This window comes from Mugil cephalus, chromosome 10 (assembly GCF_022458985.1).
Source record: "Mugil cephalus isolate CIBA_MC_2020 chromosome 10, CIBA_Mcephalus_1.1, whole genome shotgun sequence".
Lineage (NCBI taxonomy): Eukaryota > Metazoa > Chordata > Actinopteri > Mugiliformes > Mugilidae > Mugil > Mugil cephalus.
This window is the reverse complement of record NC_061779.1, coordinates 18,337,800-18,355,537: the sequence shown is the minus strand read 5'-3', so window position 1 is coordinate 18,355,537 and position 17,738 is coordinate 18,337,800. Positions and strand designations below refer to the sequence as shown.

The 17,738-nt window shown below is 41.2% G+C and overlaps 1 protein-coding gene across 1 annotated transcript; it reads right to left on the bottom strand.

Annotated features, from left to right (window-relative positions):
* Positions 1 to 888: 888 nt before the first annotated feature.
* Positions 889 to 3,471, bottom strand: LOC125015108 (parathyroid hormone-related protein-like). The gene is made up of 3 exons (XM_047596770.1): positions 2,939 to 3,471; positions 2,661 to 2,779; positions 889 to 2,087 (listed from the first exon to the last, which is right to left on the bottom strand). Exons 2-3 carry the CDS (start codon positions 2,777 to 2,779, stop codon positions 1,706 to 1,708), a joined length of 501 nt encoding a protein of 166 aa, XP_047452726.1. The 5' UTR covers positions 2,939 to 3,471; the 3' UTR covers positions 889 to 1,705.
* Positions 3,472 to 17,738: the final 14,267 nt, after the last annotated feature.

Sequence of the window (17,738 nt, the reverse complement as noted above, 5' to 3'; positions counted from 1 at the left end):
CCATTTATGAAGATGCTATTTCGGGATTTCCTTCTCCAAATAATTGTAACATTTTAAAATCAATCCAAACCATCACAGGGCAGTCGCTCCCCAAAGAACGGAGACCTGACCACTTATTATGTTCTTGGTTCCCTCCCTTCAGAAGAGATATTCATGTTTTTCTTCATTGTTTGATTGATTTCTTCGGTGTGAGCAGCAGGCTCCTAGCAGTGCCTTTATCAGGCTTTCCACAGCATTTATGACTCTCTGTCAGCTAATGGCCTATCGTGTACACTGCTGCTCTTAGCACAGGATATAGCTGACGTTGATGCATTTGGTAAGCACTCCATTACCAGTGCCTGTGCCTTCATTCAGTGGCTGTTAAAATGCCACGTGCTCTCAAGTGGGACATTAACAGCTTCGGCGTTTTCTGTCCACACTGAAAAGTCAACAAAAACATCAATGTTATTTTATTTGTTTTTTTGTTTTTTGTTTTTTTAAATACGATCACCTTCTTGGCAAATTTTAAAAGTCTGGCGCTACATTTTATTAATCTGGAATAATTAGTTGATTAGCGCATTTTATACTTGAATCTAATAAAAATATATTTTTGAATTGACATTGTGTTGACAAAATAATAAACTGATCAGTCTATAGATCAATCTATATAGTACCCAGAAGACTAATTAATCAATGTTTTGTTCTATAAAATCTATATATGTGATCTCTTCACTAGTAATTTTGGCTCAGAGTCAAATAATAATTAAAAGAATTTCTACGTAGAAAATGACAAATACCATCAACCATTTATCAAAATATTAGTTTATCTGACTTGATTTGCTGTCGTAAATGCTAAATGTCCCATTTGAGCTGCATATTGCTGGTGAATAAAGACACCATGAATCAATGTATCTCTAATGGCTACGTCTTTAATGTTTGATTAACTGGAAACCTGTACAGTATGCCCTCAGTGCAAATGCAGAACATTGTTTCTGATAGTCTTGTAGCTCCCAGCTCGGGCTTATTCTATAAAAATAAACTTTAATGTCAAAAAATGGGAGTGGGTTTGATGACGTATCCAATAAGTTATAAGTCCAAGAGGTTGGGAAAGGAAATAAGAACGAGCAAAAAGAATCACCAAATTAAAACTCAACCACAAAAGAACATATACAGGATGTAACTAAAGTGCATTATGGAATTTAGTCAGCAGCACCGTGATACATTCACACAATAAATATACATTTTCAAAGTGAAATAAATTATGGCAGAACCATTTGAACGGATGTATTCACTGAACAGTTTGTTGTGACTCGAGTCCGTGACAGTCGACACATACAGGGCCAAGCAAAAAGCAGACCACTCAGCATCCTTTTGTGTGAAGTTATTATACATAGGCAATAAATACTCTACTGGTGTACACAGTTGGTTAGAAGTTGCAATAAAAGCGGTTGTTTGGAAGTAAATCGGGGTTACAGAGGTGTTCAGATTTTTCCGAATAAATATGGACCTAGGAAGACGTTATGGTGAAACTCAAGGAGACGGATTTAAAACAAAAATAGAGACATTGCAAATTATTATTTTACAAGCACAACCTTGGGGTTGTTATATGAAGCGACTGAGTTGGACATGGTTCGATCCTGTCAGGCTTCGTTCAGTCTGTGTCAGTGTCTTAGTGCAGTACCATCCGAGGGGTACTGGTGGTCTTTGAGGCAGGGTGCCGTGTCCTTTATGGCCCCTTTGTCACGAGAGAACGCGCTCTCCTCCTCTTCTTGTCATTCTCTCTGCGTCGGCCTAACCTCACCTTTTTTTTTCTCTTGGTGGCAACTTTCAGCGGCTGGTCCTTATAAGCCAGAGCCTTGTTGGTCTCCTGGGGGAGGTTGGGGTCCTCCCGATCCAGCCGGAGCCTGTCGGGGAGGTCTTTTGTCGCCCCTGCAGGCTTCTGGTGCAGAGCATTTCCACTGAAGGTTTGGCTCGGGGTTTTGCTGTGCGGCGGGGCGTCGGCCGTGTGCACCTCCTCCAGTAACCCCTGCAGCCACATGCGCCGCTTGAACTCCTGCAAAGAGCGCCCTTTATCATGCATCAGCTGGGCGTGGCTCACCGATCTCTTCCTTACAGCAAAAGAAGAGAGACAAAGATTCAGGTGAACATGTGTTAAAGCAGAAAGTGGTTAAAGAAAAAGCCACATTTTGAAATTAGATACTGGCTAAAGTCACTTTATCTATAGAGAGCATATAGTTCAGTTTTCTATTTTAATCTCTTTTGTTCTGTGTTATAGTATTTTTTCAATTGCCAGTAAAGCAATAACCACAACTATTTTCCTCGTTTCTACCCTCGTTCGAAACTCTTCATTTGACACAGCAGTGTTGAGTTAATGTACGCAACAGTTTTAGAAGTGGTGGGAGCTGAAAGTTAAGGTCAAGCTTCAGGAAACCTCAGTACAGTAGGTGGCAGCATAAACAAGTCTGAGAGCTGTCACTAATCTGAGCTTCACACAGACCTAATACAGTACTTTATGTTAATAAGTCCAGGTAAACTCTAGCAGTGTTTTCCCAACGCAAACATCTTTAAAAAATAACAGAAAAACACTTTGATTCTTAAGTAGCTCCTTTTTAAATTATACATACAATGTACATACAACTATTTTTCTGTGCTTTTCAAAATGATTATTAAAAATAACTCACGTTCTGTTACTAAGTGCTTCAAGTGGTCTCCCATCAAGAGACGCTGGTGAGCACAGCAAGAACACAGTCAGACTCCAGTGATGAAGCATGACTACAGAGCACATCCTTGAGCCCAACATCTGAAGAGAACAATAAATTTCATCAGTCACTTGAATTAATTAATGCTAAAGTGATTATCTGCTTTTCAGGGATTGATTTTTAGCAGCGATGTTACACAGTTAAACAGCACAGTAGGTCTCCAAGGCTGTTTATTAAAAATGAAAATGAATTGAACTTACATGGTTTTATTTTTTTTTTCCAGGTTAAAATCCACAAATTGCTGCGAGCACCCGAGAGATGGTCTCTTTCCAAAAATTCATTTACAAATGAATGATGAAAATTACTCTTCCAAACTCAATTTGGCCCGTTCAGAACTTGTGTCCAGATCCATTGGTGCAAAGGCAGCCTGGGGAAGTCCCCTGCGAGTCTGCGCCATTCATTTGCCTCCCAACAGAGTGTGTCGAGCTATTTATTTCTCCCCGGTGTCCAAATTGAAAGAGAGATAAAGATAGAAAGAGCAGCAGCCCATCAGCTGCAGAGCTGCCACTCCGCTCAGTCCTGCAGTAATCTCATGAAGAGTAACATCTCTGGTGGCCGGAGCTGCAGAGCAGAGCTGCGAGAGCTTTTCAGCCCAGCGCCGTGAGTGAGCCTGTGTGAGTCTGTGTGAGGGAGGCACTGAGAGAAAGTCAAACTCCTCTTTGGGTGAAGATGCATGCACTACCTCAGCCCCTACCCATTAAGTCCAGTCCTAACACCCTGCCCAACCTCCCAACCTCCCAGCCCTCACCTCTCTCCCTCCACCCAACACTTCGCTCACACCTGCTGCTATGCTACGCGAAGGTGGCGCCCATGCCACATCCAAACCACCGCGCAACAACACGTACGGAGAAGAGAGAAACTACATTTTTGATCGATTTCGAGAATTGTGCAAGTAATTCCTTTTGTAACGAGGTCGAAAATGACAGGTGTGCATCCGTGTAGGTAATCACGGGCTACTGAGCGGAGAGCGAACAGTATAAGGGGAGGGGCAGGGTTACTCCAAAGTAAATAGCCATGCCTCACCACTTTCCCAGGGGAGAATGACCATAACCTCAGAGAAACCCAACCCACAGCCTCTCACTGCAGACCATTCAATTCACCTCCACTCTGCCTCAGAAAACCAGCTCACCACCGAATGGTTACAGTGGCTTCTGAGGTATCTCTCAAATTCAGCTAATAAGGAGAGTAGAGAGCTTTGCATTGAGGCAGCTGTATACACTACCAGGCTCTCTGCCTGTGTTTAGGCATTAAACCCTGTGCTAAGCATCCACTAGATTCACTGGAAATGAAATACATTAGCAGTGGTCTCATGTGACTTAAAGTGCATGTGTTCTTAGTATTAGCGCTGCAAGGAGGGGTGATTTTTAATCATATATTGTAATGCTTGTTGAGTGTGGATCATTTATTCTTTTCTCAAGTCACTCCATTTCTGATTTTGCATTTAGCGCATCATGATGAATGCGAATAATGAAATTGTTAGCATGTTACACATCGCTAATGACTCAAAATAAGGTTTTAAAATGACAATTCATAATTTTGCAAGATGTCATTCAGTCGTCCGTATAACTAGAAGCATTCTCGTGTAGATTTTTCTCTCATTCCGACTGAAAGTTTCAGGTCAGCTGTTCACATATGAGGTGATCTATTCCGATCTGATGTTCACATGCACCGCTACTTTTAATCGGAACGGCCGTTGTACCGACGTGTGACATGCTTAGGTCAATGAAAACATCCCGCGACTGATCAAAGTTGGAAGTCTCTCGTCTAATCAGCATAGTAGTTGCTATTGGTTTTACACTTTTATTCTTAAAGCATCAGCGTTATTCGAAAGTTTGTGGGATCGTATCCACCTTTGCGTTGCCTTTTGTGTTAGCTTTAGTTCCATGCTTCGGTCTATCTCGGCTTCAGTTGATTTTCGTTGGACCTTTTTAAACAATTAAACATTTCTAATTTTTTTCTGTCATCTAAGTGTGCGACAATGTCTACTTCTTTCAGAGTTGTTATTAAAAACAAACTCTCCACGAAGCCGTAGATCAGTTGAGGAAACGTCACTCGAACATCACTGTGCATTTACGTCAAGGCAGAGCATGCTCAGACAGAACGGAACCTGACGTTGTTCCGATTCAACGTTTACATGACTTACGATCGGTTTGGGAAAAGGATTATTCTGCAACTGTGAAACTGAATTAAATTTCTTTTGGTTGGGCTTCTCAACCGATGATCTAAACCGTAATCAGAATATATGGCTCCATGTAAACCCAACTAATGACCCCAATACGCCCACACCCGAGTATGCTGCTCCTTTTTTTGGTAACACACCCTCTACCTATTCATTGTTGATTTTGCAATGAGATCAAAAAATTTAAATAGAATATTTTATATTCAATAAGACACAAGGCTAGCAGCTTCGCAATGCAGCGGTAAACCACAAATATCTCATGGTGGCGCTAGTGCAAAAAGTCACCATCGTCTAGGCACCGTGAACGTCTGGGCTCTATGCTGGCATGGATAACGATATGCTGTCTTATTTTGCCATCTGTAATGTTTCATTTTCATTGAGCGGAGCTGAGTTCTGTAAACTCTGCAGTTTTCTCCTACTGTGAAACTTGAATCACACAGCTGGCAAGTTCTGTCCGCAACATTCCTGTTTGGTACAATATGAACATGCCGTTCTGAAGTTTGTTCAAACGGATCACTGCACAAAATGTAGGTGGATTAAATAAAGATGAAGATAACTATTAATATTAAACTGATGTTAATGTGTGCGTACCCTTTCGTGCGAGTGTTTCTTTTGTGCTTTAAGTTAGTTTAGCTCCGGTGGCACTTTGCTCTCAACACATTTAAATATTCCTGTGTTTCATTTCTGGGTTTTGACCTGAAGGTGTAAAGACAACAGAACATTTTGTGCTCATACACTAAGTGCTTTGTATTTTTTTCCCTCCCGAATACTTTTGTCAATTTTTATTATATTTAACTGCCTTTATCTCAGTCCATTAGACTTTATCTGTTTTTCCAGCCGTGCTAGAGGTGTGGCTCTGAGGCACTATTATTATGAGTCAGTCCACCAGCCAGAACGAAATATAATAACTGTTGAATGGATTTCCATAAAGTTGTGTATCAGACAAAAGAAAGTGGAGTCAGGCTTATTTTAATGAAAGAAAATTGCAAGCTTTGAAGCTACAAATGTGCAGCTCCACTTTCTTTTGGTTAACCGTTTTATTCAGGTGGTCAGCACCTCACCAACGCTGGTGTATTCTCTCCTTACGCTCTTTTGGTTTCCACGCTGATCTGCCATAACATTAAAACCAGAGAAGTAAATGACATCGACCATCTTGTGACAATTCACTGTTCTGCTGGGAAAATTTTAGACCTGACCTTCATGTGGATGTTACTTAGACATGTACCACCCACCTAGACCAGACCAGACGCCCCCACCCAATAGCAATGACACTCCTTGATGGTAGCAACCATCCCAAGCCTGACATAGACACACACACAAACATGGTTTAGAAACAACTAAATAAAACTTGAGGAACAGCACAAAGTGTTGACCTGGCCTCCAAATTCACTAGATCCAGAACTGATCAAGTATCTGAATATGAACTGAAATAAGCCCGATCCACAGAGGCCCCTCTCCCCTCCCCTCAACCCATAGGACCCAAAGGCCCCCGCTAACAACATTGCGTTTCAAGACACCACAGGACACCCTCAAATGGCCCATGTCCGTTCTCTGGTGAGTCACAACTGTTTTGAAGGCACAGCAGAGACCTACAGAATATTAGGAAGGTGGTCATAATGTTATGTCTGATCAGTGTATATTCATGACTCACACATAATACATTTTTTGTGATTCTCCTGTGTCTCCTCTAGCAGCGCCCAATGTCTCCCATTAGTGGGTTATAATGAAATGTCCTTTCACTTGTCCATGATTGGATGGATTACCATTAAATCTGGGACAGACATTCATGTTCCCCCGAAGGTGAACAGCACCTTTGGTCAATGCCGTGACTTTAATCAGACTCTACAGTGTGGTCAGAATTGCACTTAGTCCAGTACTTACTAATGACATTCCCATTACTCTCAGCTGTGCTGTGTGTTTCTTCCTATACGTAAGTGGTAGACGTGCTAAACGTAGCAACTTAGCATTACCACTGTATGCATGTTAGCTTGGCCTGTTGCATTTGCAGTTTGCACCATGGTCTAAAATGAACACTCGCTGGTGTGTTTTCTATTTGGTGCCACACTGGTTGGTAAAGGCTTTTACCATGACAGGCATGTGATGAAAAACTGTGCTCCCTATCACTATAAAACATAGATGCAATACCGAGTAATGGTAGCATTAATGATCTGCACGAAGGTGTTAGAATCTTTTCTGACTGTTCTCTACTGTGTCATAGTGTCAAGTATGATCAAGCCATAGTCCTTATCTGGCCTTTATATGGACTGTACATACAGATGTGCTCTTGTGTTTTTAATTTTATTTTTTAACTTTTGAATCCAAAATATTGCTACTCATGCTGCTGTTACTTTCATTTATTAACTGCAGAAACTCGACCTGCAAACCTTGATTATTAACCAGTGATTCTTTTATTTATTTTTTTTTGCATCTGTTATCATTGTTACATTGTTTAAAATATTTTTAAAACTCCGTACGGTTTATTCATTAAGAATACATTCTCTTAAAATACTAATACTTACATATTATTACCGAGATGATTAAGATGAATGCCGTCTATTCAAAACCCTGAGTCATTTATGTGGCTGCTGTACCTAGCTCTTTTACTGGATGGAATCACTTGCATTTTCCCCTAATGAATAAAACCCATAAATTATTTCTATGTGCAGTGATGATTAGTAGAATCACTTCAAGCCAGACCGGAGACCAGTTGGTGGTAAATTACTTAATAGAGGGCTCAGTATTTTACAAGCAGTCATGATTCAATTCAGCAAGAGGTCCAGAAAGGGTTTGGGGCTGGGACAAATATATGGCAGACCCCCCTGCTGTCTGCAAAATTCAGCTTTCTTCTGTTTCCAGTGAGTCTGCCCCAAACTTCCAACACTTTAACATTCGGCAGGGAAAAAATACCTCATCTGATTCCATTCTGCAAAGCCGTTACCTGCAAAAAAATATGAAAAAAATCCCATTTCCTGGCAGACTGCAGCGTATGGAACAGGAGCCAGGAAAGCTGCTTTTGATTCATGCTAAATTGCACTCTCAACACAGAACAGTATTCCTGTCCGTTTTTCATCCTTTTCACACTGCACCTACTTCACACCGGTATGTATAGGACAACCTGTACACACACCCTCCCCGGTTTTAACAGAATGCTTTCCCTCCCGTTCCAAGTAACCAACTCATACACACTTAGAGAAACACCCTCATTTCGTGCATAAATTCAGCGTCTATTTTTAGATGTGTTGCACCGATTCCCCGTATCGTCCCACCCTGTTATGTCATAAATCCTGACTTTAGCTGCAGTTATAGTTCCTGCCTTTGTTGTATAATTACATTCCTTGTCACTATAATATCCTGTATTATTTTGTTAATGCTTGACAGACCCCCTCCCCTATGACTCCAAGCACCGTTCACGCTGGGAAACTTTTGGACCTGGAAGAGGAATTTGAACGTTGCATTAAAGTGAAAAGACTAAAAACATCTAAAAACCTGTTTTTTAAAAAAATAAAAAAATGTAATTCTGAGCATTTCGTCTAAATTCATCCATATAAAATGCCAAACTTCACATTGTACTTTAGTATATAGTTTGCTGCAAAGACCAAAATCAGAGGTTTTAAAGTGTATTTGATAATGGTCCCATTATGATGGAGTCAGGGCTTTGATCGCTTGGCCATTTGTTCACATGAGAACTTTGGGTTTGTTATCCTGGAAAACCTCACTTGAAAAATGACTTTTGCAGAGTTACTTTTCCCTCTTAATGGTTTTTTAACGGTGAGTTACTGTACGGGCCGTTTCAGTTGGTTCATTTGAGGCATGCTTTATAATGTCGTATTGTGGGTAGTTGGACGAGTTTTCTGCAGATCATTCACACCTACCAATCATAACTGTCACCCGAGGAATTCTCTTTATTCCTCCTTGCCTTCTTCTGGTTCAGCTATTTTCAACAGCTCTGCCACTGAGGCAGCGTTTTGTTCATAAACGCTCAGGAGACGAACTTTAAAATTGATCGGCTCTGTTTTCTTTTTGGTTGGCGGTTTATTTTAAAGAGTGATTTATTTAGTTAGAAAGAAATCCATAGTTAGCTTTCCATGAGTCATTCTTAAATTATATTTATGTAGCTATGCATATCCATAGTGTATCTATCTCCCTATGAAGAATGTTTCTAAGTTGTTTATCGGTGAGGTGCAATAAGTAGTTGCAGTTTTTCATTTATTCATTTAACTGAGATTCTGATTCACATGACTTGTCAGCTAACTCTCAAGCTAGTAAATGGGTTTTTCTTCAAGCAGTATCATTTCAATTTACTTACCTTACATAACGAGGGTTATTTTTTAGAATTTCTATAGCGAGCGTAACATTTTTCTTTGCACTTCTGGTGCAATTGCATAGACACTGCTGACACATGCATATGCCTCAAAACAAGTAGGCTCAAGTGGGTTTTCAGTTCTAAAAGACTAGTGGGGAGAGAAACTTCTGTGGGTGTTGCCAGCCTGACACAAGCATGACCTAAGGTCTGTTTAGTCTGAATGTCAAACAAGGGTTACCTCTCTAGTTTGTGTTAATACAACCTTAGTTACATTAGTAACATTCAGTTGTCCATTGTAGTGTCTGCCATTTTCCAAATTGGAAAAGGCTACTTGGTCTCCGTCGCTGCAGTTGCACCCATCCTCAACTCAGAAAAAGTGTTAGTGGTTCATGTAAAACCCATTACCACCTCTACGCCAGTGCGGGAACGTCTCCACACACAACACATCTGCAACTCCAGTGCACTTGGAAATACAGAGAAAGATTCCAGCTACTGATGCATCAGCGCTGTGTCAACTTTGGCCTTGAATGTCAAGGCCTTGAATGTAACAAGCATTTATTTGTATAAAAGTTCCCCACTTTAGTTTTAAATTATCTTGTTTTGACAAAACAGTTCTTAATTGCCTTCATTTTCTAGAAAGAGACCCACAGTGGAGCAGACCTGAATGTCTCCAGGTCTGGTCCAAATAGACCCATGACAAGAACCAACCCAAATAGAGGGGACATTCAGCACCAGCACTGGCAGAAGCCTGAGGTTTCACCAATTAATGAGCAGCCACAGTTGCAAACAATATGTAAAAGTACTTATTTGTCCTCAACTTCACAGTTCACGGTTTTTATTATCCTCACAGAACTTCCCTACCTGCCCCAATTAGACTGAATGTAATTAGGGCCGGGTCTGACTTGGGTCCTGCAAAAACATGCATGAGTGGCAGAGATTTAAAGCCTCATCAGTCCTGTAAAAAACTGAGATTTCTGCCATGCTCATCATGGTAGATGGTATATTAATTATGCTTAAAGTCATCTGGGTATGTTTTTGTTGAACATATTTTTAAACATTTACATAATGCCAAAAAATGTTAATATTCTCTTTTTGGTCGGTCACAGTGCAAACCTGATCACACAGATGCAGAGCTGTTTTGAGCGATTTCTCACAAATTTCAATACATTATTTCACCATTTCACATCCGCTGTATTGCAGAAATGTCAATTCACAGCTTTTGAATTTTTTTTACTGCAGCTTTCAGCTTTTGACCCACAATGCACAATGAACTGTTTAGTCAGAATGTCAGGGAAGGGTCACTGCTCCGCGCTTTAAGAGGCGTACATCCTGAACATTACCTAATTCCTCGTCAGGCTTAGCCAAACATGGCCTCCTCCGTCATGCGTTTATTTGATCTGAAAGTCGCTGCAAGATTTGTCTGTTTCTGTTTCTCCTGCCTGATATATGATAATCCTCCTCAGCTAGTGCTTTGGGGCTGATTTCTTATTTACAACTAGATTTTTTTTTCATGTTAACCATAAATGTCAAGTTCCTGGAGACAGTGAGTCGGGGAGGTCCGACCAGGACAAAAGCATGTTGTCCAGACTCCAGTCTACAGCACAGGTACATTAAATCATTATTTTTCAGACAGGAAATATCTGCCATTGGACATTTTGCCTGTAAAATGTATTTCTAAGATGAAATGATTCCTGCCTGGCACAGATCTACCTTCATCTGAGCTGACCTGTTCTTATACTTACAGTATATATTCCATGAAGGTTGCTCAACCATGTCTTTGACCATACCCTAGATGTGATCCATAAGGCAGAAAAACAAGACCACAGCTTGAGTCTTTGACCTGGCCCCGTGAGATGCCCACCACATTAGCATTTCTCGTTGGCAGATAGTTGGGTGATTGACTTTCTGCAGCGGTCCTGTGCTCGGGGCTCTAGGGAATAAGAGCCGGGGTGGGGGTGCTCCTCACTCCTTATTCGCCCCCCAAACCCAAACCACAAGCTGCCCAATGTCTGATGCCCCTCCCTACTCTCCTGACCTCAAAGGCAGCTCCCAGGCCAGCTGGACGTGGCCTGAAACCCCACACAGCCGCCACCAGTGACCACCACCCTTCTGCCCCTGACCTATCACCCAAAACATTACCATAAACGTTTGCCCAGCTGCCAAGCAACACACACAGCAGCGCTTACAGTCGGTCTCTGCGCTGCACGTCCATGTAAAGATAGCTCTGTCTGAGTGCAGAAAGTGGGGTCGGTCGAGAGGGGTAAGCGCCTTCGGTTATGATGGCATTTTACACGCGACATAAAACCTCCTGTGGTGTTTTATGTCCTGTGGCTTGGTGTGATGCCTGTGGAACAGACTCGTGCCGGCTGCAGCAACTACTGTCTACTATTTGAGGCCAGTGAAAAATGTGGCACCCCCTGGCATACGGACGGTTTTGAAGCGTGCCACAAGTCGGCGTGCTCCGCGTCCTCCGCTCCCTTGACAAATCGTGCCATTTTGCATTGCCTCAGCCTCTGTGAAAATTGGAGAATCAATAGAGGCCTGATTGAGAAGACCACACACACATGGTGTTACGGTAATGACGGGCTGAGTCTGTTTGTTTGCATAAGTGAAGAGCAGGCTCAAATCGTTAATGAGTGCTTTGCGTCCAGCGTGCAACCACAGCTAAGCCTGTGGGTCAACATGGTTGGCCAGACTAACCACCGTGTGTGTGTGTCTGTGTGTGTGTGTGTGTGTGTGTGTGTGTGTGTGTGTGTGTGTGTGTCTAAGACTGAAAGAGAGCATATGCGCATGCTTCTGAAAGTCCTCGAAAGGTTAAAATAAAAAACTGCACACAGAAACTTGCCTAATATCAGTGTTTGTCACACTCCTCTTGTTTTCATCCCGTGTTAATTTGCCCTCACGTCATCTTAAAGCACTGCCTGTAACGTTTCTATATTTAACATCATGCTCAATTTACTTTATGTGACACACAGATACAGTGTTGTGTTTCCCCACTGAAAACATATCTGGGACATTTCGGTGTGAATATTTAAGCGCTGAAAAAGAAAACGCTTCACTTGAAATTTCCAAATCGTTATAATGCGCAGTGTGAGCCAAGTGCACTTCACCGACTCAAAGCTGATCCATTTACTGTAAATGAGCTTGTCTCTGTTGGTTTCCTGGCCAATTACTGCACAGTGAACTTAGGTCTTGTATTTATTTATCCATAGGTTATTTTAAATGGACGGCACTCAATGCAGAGGCCTTGTTGAGCGGTCTTGTCCTCCCAGCCTGCCCTGGGACATGCTAGCAGTGCTTGGCAGACAGACACGGATGCTGAAGGCAGCCTCTGGACAGCTTTATCCTGCGTCGAGCGAGGCCACCCGCTTCGTTCTCACCAGGGCACAGTGACTGGCACGGCACTCCCAGGCCTCAGTTTTCACCTCTCAATTTTCTGCTTCTCCAAGAGAACTGGAGAACACTGCACACTTTTTAAAGCACCGAGACCATGGGAGGATATCAAGGTTAACCTGAGAAGTGGAAGGATCCAACTAAGTAGAATCCATTACTAAGCCAGTGTAGTTTAAAGAAACACTTTAAAGAGAGGATTAATAAGTGGATTACACACGTGTAATTAAAGTGCCGTTCTCAGGCAGATCATCATCCTAATATGTGCAAAGAGTAATGAAAAGTTAGATATGACAGAGATGGAGACATTGTCAGTGTTACATTGGGTTGGGCGTGTGAAAACTGAAGTAAACAGGAACTCTCTGATATAGATATTAGGTAATTGTGGTTCCTCAAATGTGAGGATCAACTGCTTTTCTTTCTGTCATGTGTTTTATGAACAACTCAAATCAAACTTTATTTATATAGCGCTTTTCCTACAAAAAAAATGCAACCCAAAGTGCTTCACACGAGTAAAAACGTAAAACATTACAACAAGAAACAAAATTAAGAATCCCACCTACAGACAAATATATGCACACACACACACACACACACACACACACACACACACACACACACACACACACACACACACACACACACTACACAGCCTCACACACGTGCACACCCATATACACACTAAGGCCTGGATCACAGTAAACGCGAGCAACGCAATGACGCGTCCGTTCATAGTGTGAACAGTGGACGCAAGACTCGTGGGGCTGTAAGTGAAGTGCAACACGCCGCTCACACACCAGGGGGTAGCGACAGAGCCGTTTATTGGGACATTATCATCCCTGCAATGTGTCACGTATTGAAAAATCTGCCTGCACATTCTTCGACGCAGCAACACATCATGGCGGCCAACGCAGCGCTTTCTAAACGGGTGACGTCACCAACAACGCCAACCGTTTCCCATCACGTTGTCAGGGTTGAGATTATTCAAGAAAATACTTGCCTTGCATACTTTAGGGGAAAATACCCCAGAGCTGAATCCAAAAGCAAACATTTTTATATGTTATTAAATTATAGGCAGGTACAGACAGAACAAATATTCAAAAAGACTCAGAAAAAGGTCAGTCTCAGTGATGCTAAAATAAAGAAGGGATGTGTTATGTTTGTTGTGTTGTTTTTACGAGTTGTTAGGCTTCAGTATGTGGTCTTCATCAGAACTCTCTATAAAAGACTCAATTAAATCGGCAATATTCAAAGATTGGATTTGTTGCTTTATTGAAGATGTTGGTTCATAAAGTTAAAACAGTCAAATGTGGTGAAGAGTGACCTCATGTGCTTTTACTGACACACGCATCTTTTGTTACTGAGGTTTTGACCAAACAGAGACAGACAAACTTTTAAAACTACATGAGCTCAGTCGAGTATTGAGACACAATAAATGAGAACTTCCCTAATAAATGACCCAATGGATACTTGCGTGTATGTCTCCTCTGTCTCCTGAACAAAAGTATAAAATACTGCCACTAACCAAAATCAGATGGAAAGTAAAATAGAAAAAAAATCAAGACAGGAAAGTCGTAAACATTGAGTTATTATTTGGCATGTTCAAAAACATTTATAAACGCACATCAAGTTTTGTCTGCTGAGCTGAGAAAATGACCCTAAATGTGTGATAGTTTTGTGAGTGGTGTTTCAACACAGGCCACAATATCACATTTCCTTTAAAGTTGTCAGTAATATTCCCATTAAATCTTTACAGGGCATGAGTTAAGAGATGTTGTGGTCTTTCGCTGACCTTCAGTTGACGAAACTTGTTCTGTAATTCTATATTTCTCTGAACGGTTCCTACAGAGAAAAATATCCCCACCCTTTGAGCAAAAACTCTAAAATAACTTTTTCTTTCATAAATTGAAAACATGTGCCTGGCCTTGATGATGTAAATGTTCAGAAGTGTTAATTTACTAATGAACAGTGAGTCCATTAGACATTCGATTACATACTCTGGGCAGGAGATAAATCAACACCAAGTGTAATTCAAACATGGGCTCTGGCCAGGCGGCTTGTTTTCTGTCCGACTGTGGTTTTCCAACAGTCTAAATCCATGAAGCGGATTTGCTCACAACAGCCAACATATTTCTCCAATCTGCATCCCCTTGTAAAGCAAAGGAAGGAAGGCAGAGCTCACAAGTGTTTGTTTTGTGCTGCCCACGGTCTCACAGCCCTGTAACATAAGGCCGGGCTTTCACTGCCTCTCCACTGCATGAGCAAAAGGGAATTAGCTTTTAAAAGTTTGTTTTGTAAGGGCTGTAAATAAAGCAGCACTGATTCAGACCTAGATCCCCTTTCTCTCGGATTGGGGTATGGCTGGTGTGGGTGGCTTTGGAAATACTGAGGCAAGCTGAACATGTTTATATTACACTGTCCCCAAGGAGGCCTGAGCTTTGTGGTGCAGATGGATTACAGGGGGAAAAGAGCTGTTGTAGACGCTTAAAGTTCGGTGTTAATGGTGGGAGTGAAGTGGCTGTGTAGGTGTGATGTGTTCGTTTCGCAGGTCGCTGGCGTTTCTGTGCATATCAGTGGAAGGAAAGGGGGATTCCCACGCCCGCCCAAAAGCACATTTCGCTAAGTTTAAAGATACAGACCTTAAGGCTGCAATCATCAATATTTTGGATCCTTATAGGTGGAAGAATTTTGATGAGCCCTCTGGGAAATTAATCTACCGAGCATTTCTATGTTTCAGCACATTTTTTCCCCACTATATTCTACAGTACCTGGTCCCCAACAAACACCAAACAAAGTCAGCAACTGTGTAGCAGCTATGAAGCTAGACTTACTTTTAAAAGAATATGTTTATGCATTTATTTATATTTTTACAATATGGCCACTGATTCACAATTTATATTAATTTTAGAAATGATTGTTAAATTTGGTCATGACCACAGCAAAAAACATTTGTTGATCATGTTCATGTGTTCGTTGAATATGAATATGCCCCATTTGCTACTATAGAATATGAATGCGACTGTCATTAACACAGTGGTTGAACATGAGCAACAAAGGTTGAGTTCACTCAGTTTTTGGTAAGAACACTTGTGATCAAGACACACTCAAGTACTTCGCTGGTTTAGCAAAAGTTAAAATGCTGATATTTTAATATTTTTATACTGAAAACCAATATTACGATTAATATTAATAATTAATATTAATATTAATTAATTAATTAATATTAACAATATTTGCAACATTTCAGTATAGTAGTATTAGAGTATTAGAGTAAACTCTGAAAAAAAGCTTTACTTGGAATCACAGAATTGTAATGCGAGCTGTGCGTCATATATGTTATGGTTAGTGCTGTCAAACGATTTTTATTTAGATTAATCACAGTGTTGCTGTGGATTAATTTCGATTAATCACGATTAAATATCATTCATTCTTAATCTTTATTAATCGCGTTTCATTTTGCATGAGCAGACTGAAGAAAGAAGGTACTGCATGTACACTTAACGTGTTAATTAAACACATTCAACAGTTTCAACAAAGAAAAGTTTTGTCTCTTTTTTTAAACAAACATTTATCCACATTAATGCAACCCTGTTGCTCCTCCTTCAGCAGCTACTACAACGAACTAACTTGTTGACGTGGTCCAAGAGGAACCCTGACCACTTCCTACTGTCTTGATTTGTGGAGTGCTAGCACAATCCCCGACTAACGTATGCTTTGCATTCATGTGGTATTTTAAGCTGAAAAGAAAACGCCTTCCTGCAGATTGAGGGTAATACTTTATGTTAGATGAGTGTTTCATTTTGGGATTTCTTTGTACTCAGATTTCCCATGGAGAGAGCCGATGTGCTGTTTAGCATCTGGTCTTCATCTGTTGACTCTGCTGCTAGCTGTGAGTGTGAATTTGTTGTTGTAGTGTTTTGTCAGTGAATTTTGTGACCTTTGTAAGTCATACACAAAGGCAGACCAGCCTGGAAGCTAGCCTGACACAAAATCTTTGCAGCAGAAAGTTGGTCTGGAGTTAAAGTTTGTTTACGTTAAAGTGGATCTGATTGGTAGGCATATGGACTAAAGAATGTATCCCAATAAATTTTGCCATTCTGTCGTACTGTGGCTTGTGGTTGCACTTCAAGTGGTGGAATAAATTTATTATCCTTAGCTATTAGGGTTTTTTTTTTGCAAATTTTGCATATGGAATACGTTTGTTCCTCACCCACCTTATGATATCCAAACCAGTTCCATATTATTGATGAGAAGCCTCATTTAGCCGTTAGCCACAGATGAGCTATGGCGGTAAATAAGTCATCGCACATTCCTACTGAATGGTAGCAGGATCATCCAATTGAGTGCACATGTGTTTCTGTCTCTGTCTCTTAATGAACTCAACTGGTCTTTGCATGTGGCTACGCCAATAAGGCAATAAGCAGATGACTGGTATTAATCTTAAGTAGCTCTTGGCAAGAAAATGAATAAGCACATTTTGTGTAACTGTTCATCAGAGCCAAAAGCAGAGTGAACATTGCATTATCGGGTTCCCACCAACTCTAAATGCTGATGTGCCTTAGTCAGTGTGTTTAGTGTGTATATAGTCTTGGCTAACAAGTTTGCCATAGTGTAAGATAATAATGATGACTATTTTGTGTCTACAAGTTTGGTCTACTTCACCCCCAGCTGAAATAAAGTATTTTGATGCAACAGAGTCTGGCAAAAGGAAAAAATAATACTGGGGAGTGAAAACAGTCAAAGATGTTGATAGATTTATTTTAACACCTCCACAGCTGTAGATATCTGTTCCCAATCAGGACGTTTTCATGTAAGAGCACACCAGTCCTCCTGTACAGTAATGAACCACAGTGAGAGCAGGCCGGTGCTGCGTGTGTGTGTGGGCAAGCATGCCTGAGGTTGCTGAGCCTCAGCCTTCTCCTCAACATTAATAAGGACTTCCTTCCTACCAGACAGTCAAACACCTGATCATTTACCAAGGAGGACATGCCCACGCATCCCTCAGAGCTGGCAGCCTACAGCCTCTAATAAGGATCAGCCTGTGTTTTTTAGCTGCCCATCAATCAAAATGTTCACATGCCGGACATCGACACACAAATCATGTTTTCCCCCTGCGCTCCACCCGTAA

Coding starts and splice junctions, on each gene's coding strand:
- LOC125015108 (XM_047596770.1), bottom strand. CDS start 2,779: ATGTTGGGCTCAAGGATGTGCTCTGTAGTCATGCTTCATCACTGGAGT. Junction 2,088..2,660: donor GAAGCACTTAGTAACAGAAC/GTGAGTTATTTT, acceptor TTTTGCTGTAAG/GAAGAGATCGGTGAGCCACG.